Source organism: Diadema setosum, chromosome 11 (assembly GCF_964275005.1).
Source record: "Diadema setosum chromosome 11, eeDiaSeto1, whole genome shotgun sequence".
Classification (NCBI taxonomy): Eukaryota; Metazoa; Echinodermata; class Echinoidea; order Diadematoida; family Diadematidae; genus Diadema; species Diadema setosum.
Window position 1 is genome coordinate 16373970 of NC_092695.1, and position 14127 is coordinate 16388096.

Genomic DNA, 14127 nt, shown 5'->3' on the forward strand with positions numbered 1-14127 from the left:
TTATACTTTTTCCAAGATGGTGACTGAAAAGTGAATTTCAGTTAGATCCATGAAATGCATGGCTCAGTTATTCCTGTGTGATCGTTATGGAGTCAAACCATCATATGTCGTAACTATAGTTCATTGTAGATTTTGAAATGCATGAATTTCTGCTCAGAGGGAAATCATGCCAATTTTATGAAATCGAAATCAGAGCAGTTGGAAATTGTTGATATAATCATTTCATTGGTTTTATTTGAGCAAGATTCCAGTGATATTCAGCTTGCCTTGCCAAGATCTTTCAGTTACATGTTATCTCATTTTTAATTGCACATCATGTCACACTCTTTGTGGTAGCTACTGGCAAGAAACCGGCCAGTGGATCATCACAACTCCCAGAATGCATCTCAATGACCTGCGACCTCTTGAAGAAGATCCTTGGTGAGCTGTCTGACGAGCGACTCCGCACCGTTGCCGGCGAGGAGGGTGGAGCCCTGGCAGCCCCGCCTCCAACAGACGCACCCCTCTCCTGCCACCCCCTCGGCAGGGTCGTTTCAAGTCTCATGGACGAGTGTCACCACACCTTTGTGCAGTGCTTCCACGCCTTCTACCCCACCCCTCAACTCAAGTGGGTCTTCCTCTGCGATCTCCTCAACTCAACGGATGGTGTAAGTGCTTATCTTGACTTCCAAGAATTTAATGAATTCACACCTTCTCATTATACATTGGCAGCTTAGTAAGAATGGAGAGGAATTTTTTTTCTTGTCTGAAGGTGACATCATGGCATGGTTTGCTGTGAAAACCCCATAGTACAAATGTGCAATGAAGCTCTCTCACTCTCTCAGATGGGCTGTGATGTCGGCAAAAAAAAAAGAGAGATTACTTGGCCTCAGAAAAAAGTTTGCGGGAGCTAAAGAGGGCCTTGGGTTGAAAAAAGTTTGAGAAGCATGGGTGTAGAAGATCAGATGAATTATTTTGAAATTTTGCAAAGGTAAGCTAACTCATAAATTTTGCTAGGATATAATTTCTTTCATTAATTCAAATTATGGAGCAGTTTTATTCATGTGGAGATTGTATATTTGTCAGTGTTTATGAAACTTGTTTGACAGGCTTCTTGGGTGTTGTATGCAAAGTTGTGTTCTCAATGGTTATCTATGATCTCACAATAGTTAATGTTATGTGTCCTCCCTTGCTTGTTCAGTCACTCCCTCCGGACACCAACAGCCACCTGCTGGCAGCCGTGCTGGAGGCATTGTGTGACCCGACAGTCAAGCTAACCAAAGTGCTGCCCATCCTGCGGGACAGCCCAGACCAGGAGCAGGGCAGCAACCCTGCCCCCTTTGCCAAGCAGCTGTCCATGGAGGACTCCCCCAGTGCGGCCCAGGCCGAGGCCCGGGCCCAATTCCCAGAGTTGGTGGTCCACATGGAGGACAGAGTCCAGGTAGGGATCAGATGGTTATATACTTCTGTGTGTGTTCTATGTGTGGGTTTGTCTGTTTTGGGTTGATTTTAAAGTCACAATATTTTCTTGTTGTCAAGGACATCAAGGAGAGTCAACTAGGCTGTAAGACCCCAGACAGTATTTTCCTCAATAATGCACTAACTGCCCTCTTTCTTCTGTCTTTTCCCTTTGTGCATATATGTATCATCCTGATAAGCTCTTGGATATGCCTTTTATAAGAATGGTTCATGATTATGATGATGATGATGATGATGATGATGATGATGATGATCGTGATTACAAGCATGATTGCAATCATGATTATGATCATGATTATGATAATGACTGTGATTATGATTGTTGTTATCATCATCATTATCATCATCATTTCCAGAGTGGAGAGGGTGGATGCTATAATGTCATATTCACATCAATGCCATGAAGATAAAACTGCAACCTCGTTTTTTGCGAGAAATGTTTTCATATGAGAACCAAGAATGCAGTAAAAATTCTTTACAATTTGCATGAAAATTAAAATCACTTTACCAAAGCCTGCAAGTTAAAGACAAATGAAATTTAATACCCATGGCATAAAAATTCTTGTAATTTGCATAAAAAATACAACCATTTTACTATTGAATGTTGGATAAACTGAATGAAACTGTGAGCAATGCCCAAATCTGATGAATTATCACTTGCTCATCATCATTAGAGAGTATGATGTAGGAATTACATAACTTCAGGATGATTCAAAGGAGGATTTTTATTTTTCTTTCAAAAATGGATAAGACTGCATTGTCATTGTCTATGCATAACTTCAAGGAGAAGTCCCCTTCTTCTGTTATTGGTGTTGTCATTGCTATCACTATTATTATCATTGTCTTGTATTTTCTTCTCAGGGGGAGGGTGTGGTCGCCCTCAACACCAGCTTCCAGGAAATCCTAGACAAGCTGCTAGTGATCCTGACTGACCCTGTACGAGAGGCCCTTGACAAGGTAATCAATCTAATGACCTCTCTTGCCACTCTGCACTGCCTTTCTTAGGTGGTGTGTTAAATAGTGTGTAGAGTGAGTGAAGTCACCAGTATCAGGAATAGATGGAATATAGCATCGATGTAAAGAGACGGTGTCTATCCTGCATAGTGGTATAGTTGTGCAGCATGGTATATATGTATATGCCTAGCTTATGCATGTCCCTTGATAACTATTTTGGTTTTTTATATGTACGTAGCTATGGTACTTAGTAGATATTGAATTACTGAATGGTAAGGAAAATTTTACAGTGTCCTTGTGATGTTTGGATGTAAGATGCAATAGACTTGCAATCTTGATATCTTCTGCTGATCTGCAGTAGGCAAAGTGTTAGGTATAGAGCTATCAATTTCTAGTATATTTGCCAGTAACAAGACAGTTCTGTCAGCCAATAAATTGATTTGTAATGTGATTGTATCACCGACATCTTTGTAAAATTGTACATGTGTTCACATTAAAAACATGTCATCACACTCAAGAGAAGAGAGAGGTGAGACTGTATTCACTGCTTAGATTTGATCTTTGTGTTCTAAGCATATTTCTCGTCTGTAGGAGTTTTATGTAATGAGGAGAAACATTTGACAAGCAATCTCGTAATGCTGAAATATGACTGATCTTGTGTTATCCCATTCAGAGGCAGCAGTGCAGTCCTAGTTCTTTAGTGAAGAACACCAGCAGACTCCTGAGTTGTATCGTGAGTGAGCTCTCAGCCATGGCCTGCACTAATGAGGTTGGTAATTTATCATGATTTAAAAGAAGATAATGATATTGTTGAGGCATAATATAAACAAGAAGTATAGAAAGAAATGTGATTGACAAAACTACATCACTGTTGGCTTAAGGGATTGCAATGTCACTCTGAAACACTTGTCTGATTCTGAATGAATTTCATCATTATTTCTGTTGAAATGTAATTGAGGCAAATCCTGCAATGCATAAACTAAAATTGACTCTATCCTTGTAACTGGTTTGCAGTAGTGATCATGGAGCATTTCATCAAGTGTTTTGTCAGTGATTTTTACTGACAAATATGCTGTCAACCAATCAGATGCAAGGATTTCAGTAGCTTAAAACAGTTGCCAGTGACTTCCAAGTTTCATGAAATGGGGATTTGGTGATTCCCCAAGGCTTGCTTGTATGTAGAGATTATCAAGCAAAATATGTTGTTTATTTGTTTGTAATTTTGGCAATGTATATGTGGGTGAAAATGGCATTTAGAGAATGAAAACTTAGTATTTATGATACTATCTAGAGAGGAAATGGAAGCAATATGCTCTTTGAACATGCACAGCCATGGAAACAAAGAAAAAAACAACCTTTGAAACAGCTAGTTCTGTCATCATTCTCTTCACTAGAATGAAAACCAAACATCAGGTCGCCCTCTCTTGACGACCTCGTCACGCTTCACCCGTGTCAGTCAGAACAGAGGCTGGAGTACTGGGAATGGAACGCCAGATGCTGTCTGCTTCAGTGTTGACAAGCCAGGCATCCTGATCGCAGGATTCTGTGTCTATGGAGGCGTAGGGTATTATAACTACGAGCTGGAGCTTCTAGATGGCGTGAGTATATGAGTGAGGTTGACACACAGTGTGAGACAAGATATGTGAGACTGAAAAAAAAAGTCATAGTACTTGTTGAAGACTTAACTCTAAAGAGAAAGTGAGTTTTAAAGAAAATGTGGAAATGAACAGAAATTGTGAAATTGAAGCAGAAAATTCAGGCAGTTGCAAAACTGTTTGTTCCAATGCATTGAGCGTAATATGCTGTGCACTGTCTCAGTCATGCAAATGTAATATTGTTTGAAAATATTTCTCATTCAGGCCTGAGATATCAGTGATTTTATGTTATGCTGTAAGAAATACTTACATCATATGTAATGGATACTTCATTCCAATTTTATTCATTTTATAAGGTATTGTGAGAATCGGCACATTTTGATTTTCCAAAACTAAAAACTGTCTTTAAAGATTCAATATGTTCATGATTTGAATCAGTATTTAGCTCTAAAGCATACACATCCCTTTTCTGAGCCTGCTTCAGACTTATGGAGAAATGAGGTTCGTTTGCTCTTCTCATGTTCACAGAGTGATGTTGGTCCAGATGGTAACAGCCACAGATGGAACTCGCTAGAGCTGGTCAAGGGGTCCTATGGTCAGGCGGATCTGGCCAAGGACATCGCTGAGATCAAGTTTGACCGCCCTGTCCCCATCAAGGAGGGCATCAAGTATGCCGTGCGACTGCGTAACCAGGGCAACCGTACCGTCAATGGAGACGGAGGCATCACTCAAGTGAAATGCCCTGACGGGGTCACCTTCACGTTCAGCCTATGTCGACTGAGCAGCAACGGGACCAGCCAGACAAGGGGACAGATACCCCAGATACTCTACTTCAAGTAAGACTTTTCTCTCTGCTCCCCCACCAACCTATACCTTAAGGTAGACCAGATCTTGAAAGCCAAGGTTGTTCATTTTTTTCCCATCAGATCCTACTATTTATCCTCCTTCACAACCACAGAGGAAATATTTGACTTGAATCCATCAAATTTGCAAGTGAAAGTCATGGCATTGTAATAATGATAATAATAATAATAATAGTGAGACTCGTATAAAGCGCACATTTCTACCTAAAAAAGATACTCAAGGCGCTAAAAAAGGGAAGCGTCGCTCCTGGGTGGGCTATAGAGCAATCAGATTTTGGAATCCATTGACAATATGCAGTACCCACTGTTATAAAGGGATAAGAACCATCACTGGCTATCGGGCGGAAATTCCATAGTCCAGTGGACATGTCGCGTACCTATTAATCAGGATGTGGGTTTTAAGTCCCACATGAATACTGTATGCCCATGATCTTTTATCATGGCTGCGACTAAAATACAGAATAATTGTTGCTTCTTTATGTAGATGAAGGGCAATTTTGTCAATCAGTCACAATTTATAAACAAGTCGACACAAGAACTATTAATTTCAATCAGATTCTTAAAGACTGTATCCATAAACAAATCATGTTTGTTGAAGGCTGGGTAAAAGTGAAAGTCAGTGATCTACTTTTCCAGTGAAACAGCCCAATACAGTCCAAACTTTCTCCTGGTCATCAGTGCTATATATCGTGAAATTGATGTTTTACATCACACAGTACTGCAGCTGAGAGTGAGAGCCATCGGGTGGAGCCCAAGTCCCAGATCCTGGAGCAGCAGGCCAGGTTCAACGTCCTCTCCATCGTCACCACCGTCATCAAGGCAGCCGGCGATCTGCTCCGGAGGGCCGAGGGTTTGCCAGGTAGAAAATAAAATGCAGTACAGTGACTGGTAGATTGCACTCTATGTTCAATTTGACCTGAAAAGAGAAGAGTAAAGTCAAACAAAACTTCAGTGCTCTCTGTGAAATCAAGACAAAAATTATTAAAGTTTGATCTGTTGTTTTCATACATAACGATGATATTGGTTTCCATCACATAGCAGTATGAAAGTACACTAAACAGTAATATCATTGCCTCTTGTCAAAAATGCAGTTACTATAGCATCCTTCCTTTTACACAATCATCAATGTTAACTTTTGTAAACACACCAGATTGATGATGCTAATGATATAAAGATGGGGTTTTCTTACCTATAGAAGAAAGGTTTGCTCTTTCTTAAAGTATTTCAGTGATATCTTTTCTGGGCTATGTTTTTTTTATGGCAGGTTACACTACATTTTATGTATGTTGTTTATTGTTTTGACAGACATGGAGGTTCCTGCTGTGTTCAGTTCAGCTCATCTGTTCTCCCAACTTCTACCTCTTATTCTGGCCTACATTGGTCCCATCTCCTCCTCCGATCCCAAGGTATGGCGTGCTGGTCACTGAACAATGTTACTTTTTCCCCCTCCACCTTGCAGTGCTCCTTGGCTTGTGGTGGCCCTGTCATGATACAACCAAAACAAAATATGCTCTTTTGAGGATGAGTACTTGTAATTGCAAAAATTTGTTTTACTGCAAATTTAAAAGAGGGACAGTCATAAGAGTAAGTGAACAGGTCGAAACTTACGTAGAAGTTTCTGGACCAAGAAGCAAACACAAAACAAACAAAAAATAATACTAATAAAAAAATAAATAAAATGAAATAAAACTAAGAGTTATGCATTTATTTTCCTCTTGAAGGCATGTGATTAACTCTTTTCTGATGAGAATTGTTCCAGACAAAATGCATGTCATCACTCCTCATCCCACTTAAATTGAAGATGTTTGCTCTTGGCATATTTTTACAACAGTCCTTTAGGTTTGGAACACTTGTTATATTTTAGACTGTTCTTTCTCATCTGTTACCTCTCCAGAGTGCTGTTCAAGTCCTGGACCTCCTGAAAGACATCCTACCACCGGTAGCTGCCATCAACCAGCAGTTTGCCCCACCCACTCCGCCCGTCAATCAGAGCACGGACAGCTGCAGTGGCCCATCGGCAGACATCCACGCTATCACCACCTCCATGCACTACGCCTTGGTGGAGAGCGATCACCCGTACAAGCCAGCGACAGTTGCAAACTACAGGGTGTGTGTTTTATGGCAACTTTTACGTTACTGTTGCTTTTTCGATATGTGTTGGTGTGTATGTGGTAGCTCTATCACTTTCAACTTATATCTCTTTCAGTTTCCTCACATTGTATACATTTTCTCTAACAGAAGCAGATTCTTCATCACATGGTTTTGACTCTGCCACAATACCTTAGTCTTGATCTGCAAAGATTTTTCTTGCAGATGCCATGTTATGTCAGAGCAAGTATCATACACAGTGAGACCAGCTGCTATGCCAAGATCTTTCCAGTGCTGTGTATCGGATGTTGGCAGCTCCATTTCAGCGTATCATTAAAATGACTTCTATTTCCTAATCGACACTTCCAGGTGAGCTTTCCAGACTCAGTCCAGTGGATGCTGCTGCAGTTTGACCTCCAATGTGGAACAGCCCAGCCAGAAGACAGCTTACAACTCTACATTCCAGCCACCAGGCACACCCACCCCACCCCCCAGCAGGGTGGAGCATCGACGTCGCCGTCTCCCACCTCGTCGGTAGCTTCGTCGGCGCCAAACACTGTCACATCCAGTTCGACACCTGCGGGGGAAGGGGTAACTCTGGCGAGCACATACTGGCCGGTCTTGAAGAAGTTTCATGGGAAGGAGAACTGGCCCACCTCAGCTGTTGTTTTGCCAGGTAAAAGTTTTGCGCCCAGTAACCAATTTCAAGATTCACACGTGTGTCCCAGAACATTTAAAGATTTTTCAAACAGAGATGAATCAAAATCTATTTATTTAGAATAATTGAATGATTTATATTGCCCGTGACTTCATAATGTCAATCTTAGAAAATGAAGCTCATGTTTGTTTCAGTGGACTTCAGTGTTCAAGGCATCTGGCATCATTTTACTTCTAAAGCTAGTTCAGAAAATGACAAATTTGTGAAATCATTTTACAGAAAGATGTAGTATTCTGCCCTCGTGGAATTGGCAAGGAATTTGTTACGTGAAAAATTCTAATCATCATGAAAACTCACTCTGATTAACTTTTTGCTGTTTCACCGATTTACAGGAAATGAGGTGGCCTTCATACTAGGCACTGCTTCAGACTACGTGAAAGATGAGAAAGCCAACATGTTTGGTTTCAAGTGTACTGTCGTTGGCTACGAGTGGCTTCCATCTTGTGATGAGGTGAGAAAACCGGAATCTGATTGTGGACATTTGAATCATGCCATTTATGATTTTTCATGTTATAACTGTTGAATAGTAAATACTAAGTGATGTAAATTTGAAAGTTGAATTTTGGAATAAAAACAATTAAAATTTAGTGTTGGTGGTAAGGATAATTATGACAATGAATATGATGGGAGGAAGAAGAGGGGGAGTAATGACACTAAAGTTGGACAGTAATAATGATAAAAGTGGGAGATGTTGCCACTGGTGACAGTTATGTTGATAGAGGTGGTGGTGATAAGAATGCCCCTGAAGATTAGATCAGTTTTGATGTCTAACTAGAGATTGTAATTTGTCATCACTGACAAATTAAGGTGATCCGATTTTTTTTTAAAATCAATTATTCAAGTCCTGATCGCAATAGGCATGACCATGACAGGTTTCATCTGTGTTCAGAGACATTGGCCGTGTGATGTTTGGATTCTCATTTAGAAAAGGTAGTCATATCTGCCATCTTTGGTACCAAATCTGTATACACTATACCGAAGATACAGCAACAAGTACATATGACCTTTGACCCCACTTTGCACAACCTAGATGGCATCTGAGCAAAAAAATGGTTGTTTTGTGAAATGATTCTTGTAACATGATCTTTGCGTGTGCAAAATATATGGGAAAGATAAGACATGTATTCACCAAGATACAGGATGAAACATTTGTGACCTTTGACCCTAATTTACATACCCAAGATGTTGTCCGATCAAGTAGTTGTTATTTTATAAAATAATGTACGTGACATGAGCTAAACATGTGCAAAATATGGGGGTGATTGGGGCTGTTTTTCTTGAGTTATTGCAAAGAAAGTTGCAGAAACATAGAAATATCTCAATACATCGAAGATAAGCTTAATTTCAACCAAGTATTTTAACATGATCCCGACATCATATGAAAAAACAAAGGGCACGTAACGATAGCGCAAAGACTAAGTTACAACATATTAAAATCTGAGAAAAATTCACCGAAGGGTAATTGAGCTAGTGCTCGATAAAGACAATCATGTCAATTTTCACATCTAGAAAAATTCCCTCCCATAGTAATAACACGTCATAACGAAGAAACAGAAAGAAGTACATATGACCTTTTGATCCCACTTTGCACAGACAAGATGACATCTGAGCAAAGAGTGGTTATTTTGTGAAATGATTCTTGTAACATGATCTTTGCGTGTGCAAAATATGGGAGAGATAGGACATGTATTCACTTAGATACAGGATGAACCATTTATGACCTTTGACCCTAATTTACATACCGAAGATTGTATCCGATCAAGTAATTGTTATTTTATGAAATGATGTACGTAACATGAACTAAACATGTGCGAAATATTGGGTAGATAGGGTTTGTTTTTCTTGAGTTATTGCAAAGAAAGTTGCAAAAGGAAATTAATATGAAAATACATCGAAGATAAGCTTTAATTTCAACCAAGTTTTTGGACGTGATCCCGACACCGTATGAAAAAATAAAGGGCACATTCACGAAAGCCCAAAGTCTCAGCTACAACATATCGAAATCTGGGAGAAATTCACCGAAGCATAAGTGAGCTAGTGCTCGAAAAAGATAGTCATGTCAATTTTCACTTCCAGAAAAACTGCTCTCCCATAGAGATAACACGTAAACTGGTCAAATTTTACAAGGATGCTTTCAATCCATTTTTACGAGGTGATGACGTCATCCAATCAAATTTTTGTTATTATAAATATGAAAGTACATTTAATAAGCTACAACATACCGAAAACTGTGTGAAAATTGGCAAAGGATAAGTGAGATACGCTCGAGTGAACTTGAAATTTGATGACGTCATTTTGAAAATTTACTTTTTTTACTTTATTAAGAAATTTGATATCTTTTAATCATTTTTTCAGTATCGCCAACCCATGAAATGATATTTACAACTCATCAGCTTTCAAAATATGTAAAGAAAATGGGGGGTTACCGTCCATCCTGACGTGTAAAATCGGATTTAAAATTGGCGGTTTTTTGGCATTGTTGCACTGTATATCGCCATTGACGCGCGCGCGGAATTTCAAATTTGACGGGCCCGTATGACGTCATATTGAGTCGGATTGACTTGAAACTTGGAAGAAATATTCCTTGACATTTTAGGCATCTGATAAATGTGAAAAAACGGGAAATTTCTATTCCATATGACCTGTGCGTGCGTATATGTGCGCGCGCGTACGCGTCCGTCCGATTTTTTCAATTTTTCAAAAAATGCTCTAAATGGTCTGAAACGTGTGCAAAAAGATTTTGAGCTCGATTGGAGCATACAAATATTTCAACGCGCGCGTACGCGCACGTTTTAATAATAAATATGAATTTTGATAATATGAGTAGAATGCGCTTGACTAGAAATATATGTGACGTAAATTTCATTGAAAATGTCCTTTCAATTAATGAGATATGAATGAAAATGTGTTTTCATATAATGACGTCATAGTGACGTCACGGTCGACTGATCACTATGATTTTACTTGCGCTGTCGTCTTTGCGACATGATACATATATGGTATAAGTTTGACATTGAGAGGCAATGCACTTTCTGAGCTAACCTCTGCACAACTTTTGAGGAGAAATAAAGAAAGAAACAAAGAAAGAAGAAAGATTCAGTACAGATACAGAAGGTGATCCGAGAGGATACTCGGATCACCTAATGATATGGCAACGATAATGATGTCTCAAATGATAGCAATGACAGTGAAGATGATGATGATATTGGCAATGATGGCATTGAAGCTGATGATGGTCACAATGATGATATCTATTGTGACTTTTATATCATGTACGTATATGCATGGTGTCATCTCATGTAGTTGGTGATTTATCACTCTCTTTGGTTTTGATTCCAGGGACTTGTGAACCTGGAGAAGGAGCTGGCCTACCTCGGAGGAATGTGTGCTGCATCACTGATGAAAAAAGACATCTCTCTGCCTCCGGTTGCCACGGAAACAGGCAACGAGGAAGTAGAGCTCATCACAGAAGCAGCAGAGGAGGTATGGAGATGTGAATTTTAATTCCAATATCTTATTTCAAATTTGTTGGAAGAAAACAAGTTGGAGCTGGGAGACAGCCTCTAGTGATTTCTGTGTAGCAAAGACTATGTTCCATTTCTCATTTTGTTATCTATGTTAGGTATCATTATTGTAATATATTGATATATACTTATTATCTTCCATGTGCTGGTTTAGAAATAAATTGTGGTAAAAAGCAGAGACTATAAAAAAAGAAAATACAAGAAATCAGAAAACATGTTTATCTCAATTTCCTATATTTGGGGCTTCTATGGAGAAGAAATCATATGTGTTATGGATTCAAGCATTGTTGTATTGCTATCCTCGTGGTCACCATAATGTGGCAGAATTAATTGATCTTAATTTTGGTATTGTGGTGGGGATGCTTTCATACATTCATAGGTGAGACAAGTACTTTTATTTCCTATTGCAGAGATGCAAACTATTAATCTTTCTATAGCATTTTCTTTTTGTACTGCTCTTTGCCAGAAATACTGCACGGAGGTTTCATGGAAAATACTGTTTTTTACATGTTATATTACTATGTACGTCTGTTGCAGGAAAGGTACAAATACTGTTTTTCCATCAAAACACAGTTTTTCAGCCATCAAAATACTGCAGTGCTGTTAACAAGGTTGGCATTCATACTATCAGGTTTTTGATGAAATGCCAAACCATTTGATGTCAGGATCTGAGTTTCTGTTAAGAATGGTTTCTCATCAGTATCCTCAAATTTAAATCTGATGTGCTGATAATTAAAATGGTGCTTCTCCCTTCCCCTGCCTTCTACCTCATGCCAATGCCCCCCACAGATCTTCAGCAGCCATGCCAGCTTGCTTGGGCGGGGCTTTGCCCTGGCCTACCCTCCCACCATCCACCAGGCCCTGGAGGGCAACCTCCCCCTCAGCACCCAGTCCAACGAGCGGGCCTTCCTCAGGGACTTTGTCATGTGCTCCCCAGGGACCAGCGGGGGCAGGCTAGCAAGGTGAGGTGGTTACAGGTTGTTTAAAGTTTAGATGATGCTCTAGCCATTCTGCTTACACTAAGAAGTATTATCACTTGGACAACCAGAAGGACATTATGTCCACAGATATTGTACAGCATAAATGATTTTCTTGTATTCAACTGATTAACATGCATTTTAGAAGTGCCGGTTACTCTACTTGTGTAATTTCGTTTGTTTATTCAAAGGCAGGACAGCAATGTAAAGGGAATTACATGTGACCTGATCATTGGAATTTGTAAGTGATGTAAAATATACATCCTCCAAAAAATAGTTAGACTTCTGTTTTGAATCAGAGTGTATGGCATTAGTTTACTTTTCTATTTACCTCCACCAAGGAGGTTATGTTTTAGTTGGCAATGGTTGTTTGTCTATCTGTTTGCAAAATATCCCCAAAATTTGTGAACGAATTAGAATGAAACATTCAGGAACAGTTGATGATGACACAAGCAACAGATAATTGAATTTTAGTAGTGATCCAGGTATTTTCAAGAATTTTTCAAGGATTTTCTATCTTTTGGCAAATAGGGTCAATGAACTTGGGCGTTCAAGCTGCGCGTATTTGAGGTTTGCATGCGCACACTAAAGCGCGTGCTAGTATGCTCTGCTCGAGGCACTGCGCAGCAGGAAGCTGATGAGGTAAACACAAGGCTTGGGAAAGTGGGAAATTTTCAGCGTGCATGTATGGCTGGAAATGAGCTGCTTGGCAGAGGTAGGTCTGTGCTCTCCGAGTGCTTGTCTAGTTTCTATATGTATTTTGTATAAGGGCTTTAAGCAAATCAAGCTATGCTTAAGCTGTAGCCCTTCTGCATTAATTATTGTATTGCGTATACACTTTTGTTACACATTGTGAAGCCAGTGGAAGTAGAAATACTTTCTAAGTCACGTATCTTATATTTACTACCAAGAATGTGTGTACATCATCGTACATGTACAATGATAATGCAGGAACCAATAAATCAAATCAAATCAAGTTTCACACTCCTCATCTTTTCTCCTCTGGACAGGTGGCTGCAGCCTGAATCCTACGTGGAGCCCCGACAGTGCGACGTCATATTCACACGGGATGAGATCCGCTGCAGTGTGCCCACTGTTGTGACTGTGCTCAGCAGAGACCAGTACGGGGGTCTGGTGTTTGTACCCAGTCTGAAGGTGAGGCTCTGTAAATAGGAGGAAAACCTTAATGGAAGAAAAAGGGGGGTAAACATGAGAATAAAGTGATGAAATGAAGAAGAATAAAGGTTTATTGAAATTAGCTGTGAGATGATAGATGATGCAGAATGAGATGGGAGCAGAAAGAGATGGGGAGAAGTTGGCACTGTTTCATTAAAGTTGTCAGCTCCGACAATTGTTGTCAGTCTCTGACAATCACAATAGTAACAGTCCGTGACCAGAGCTTCTTTGCCAATTAAAACCAAGGATTTTACTGAAACTGTCAGAGACTGACAACTTGTCAGGGCTGACAACTTTCATGAAATGATGCCCATATGGATACAAGTTTGGACTAGCGGACAGAAAGAAAGCCCAGAGTAGGGAGCAGCAGTGTGCTTCTTGGTCTTTTCATTTGATGCTGATCATCAGAGATAAGGAGAATAGTGTGAAGTTTTCATTGTTTTATGTGTCTACCCCCAGATTGATGTGGAGGCGGTTCCAGTTGGTAAGCGGGACCACCCCTACCAGGTGTCCAAGTTCCAGAAGACTTCCGGTCCCAACGACAAGGACATGACCTTCGGCGGTCACAAACCTCCGACCTTTGACACGCCCTTTGAGCCGGTGATGCGGCGAGAGGTGTCTGTCTACAACTCCATCACCATGATGAAAGAGTATGAGAACTTCTCTTTTGAGGAGCTCCGCTTTGCCTCATTGCCTGTCACAAGGTTGGTGGTTTTCTTATTCTGTTCTGCTTGTGTGTTATTATGTAATAGTGGGTTTTATTAACGTAGGGGG

At 40.0% G+C, this 14127-nt stretch overlaps 1 protein-coding gene across 1 annotated transcript in view; it reads left to right on the top strand.

Annotated features, from left to right (window-relative positions):
- Window positions 1-14127, top strand: part of LOC140235094 (E3 ubiquitin-protein ligase MYCBP2-like) — a 100500-nt gene that overhangs the window by 58639 nt on the left and 27734 nt on the right. Inside the window, exons 29-43 of the mRNA XM_072315131.1 lie at window positions 337-647; window positions 1181-1420; window positions 2320-2415; window positions 3086-3181; window positions 3807-4010; window positions 4536-4843; window positions 5587-5729; window positions 6176-6276; window positions 6765-6977; window positions 7328-7634; window positions 8009-8127; window positions 11016-11159; window positions 11990-12162; window positions 13188-13332; window positions 13813-14057. Coding sequence (XP_072171232.1) covers window positions 337-647; window positions 1181-1420; window positions 2320-2415; window positions 3086-3181; window positions 3807-4010; window positions 4536-4843; window positions 5587-5729; window positions 6176-6276; window positions 6765-6977; window positions 7328-7634; window positions 8009-8127; window positions 11016-11159; window positions 11990-12162; window positions 13188-13332; window positions 13813-14057 — 2845 coding nt within the window. The remainder of the gene's footprint in view (window positions 1-336; window positions 648-1180; window positions 1421-2319; window positions 2416-3085; window positions 3182-3806; window positions 4011-4535; window positions 4844-5586; window positions 5730-6175; window positions 6277-6764; window positions 6978-7327; window positions 7635-8008; window positions 8128-11015; window positions 11160-11989; window positions 12163-13187; window positions 13333-13812; window positions 14058-14127) is intronic.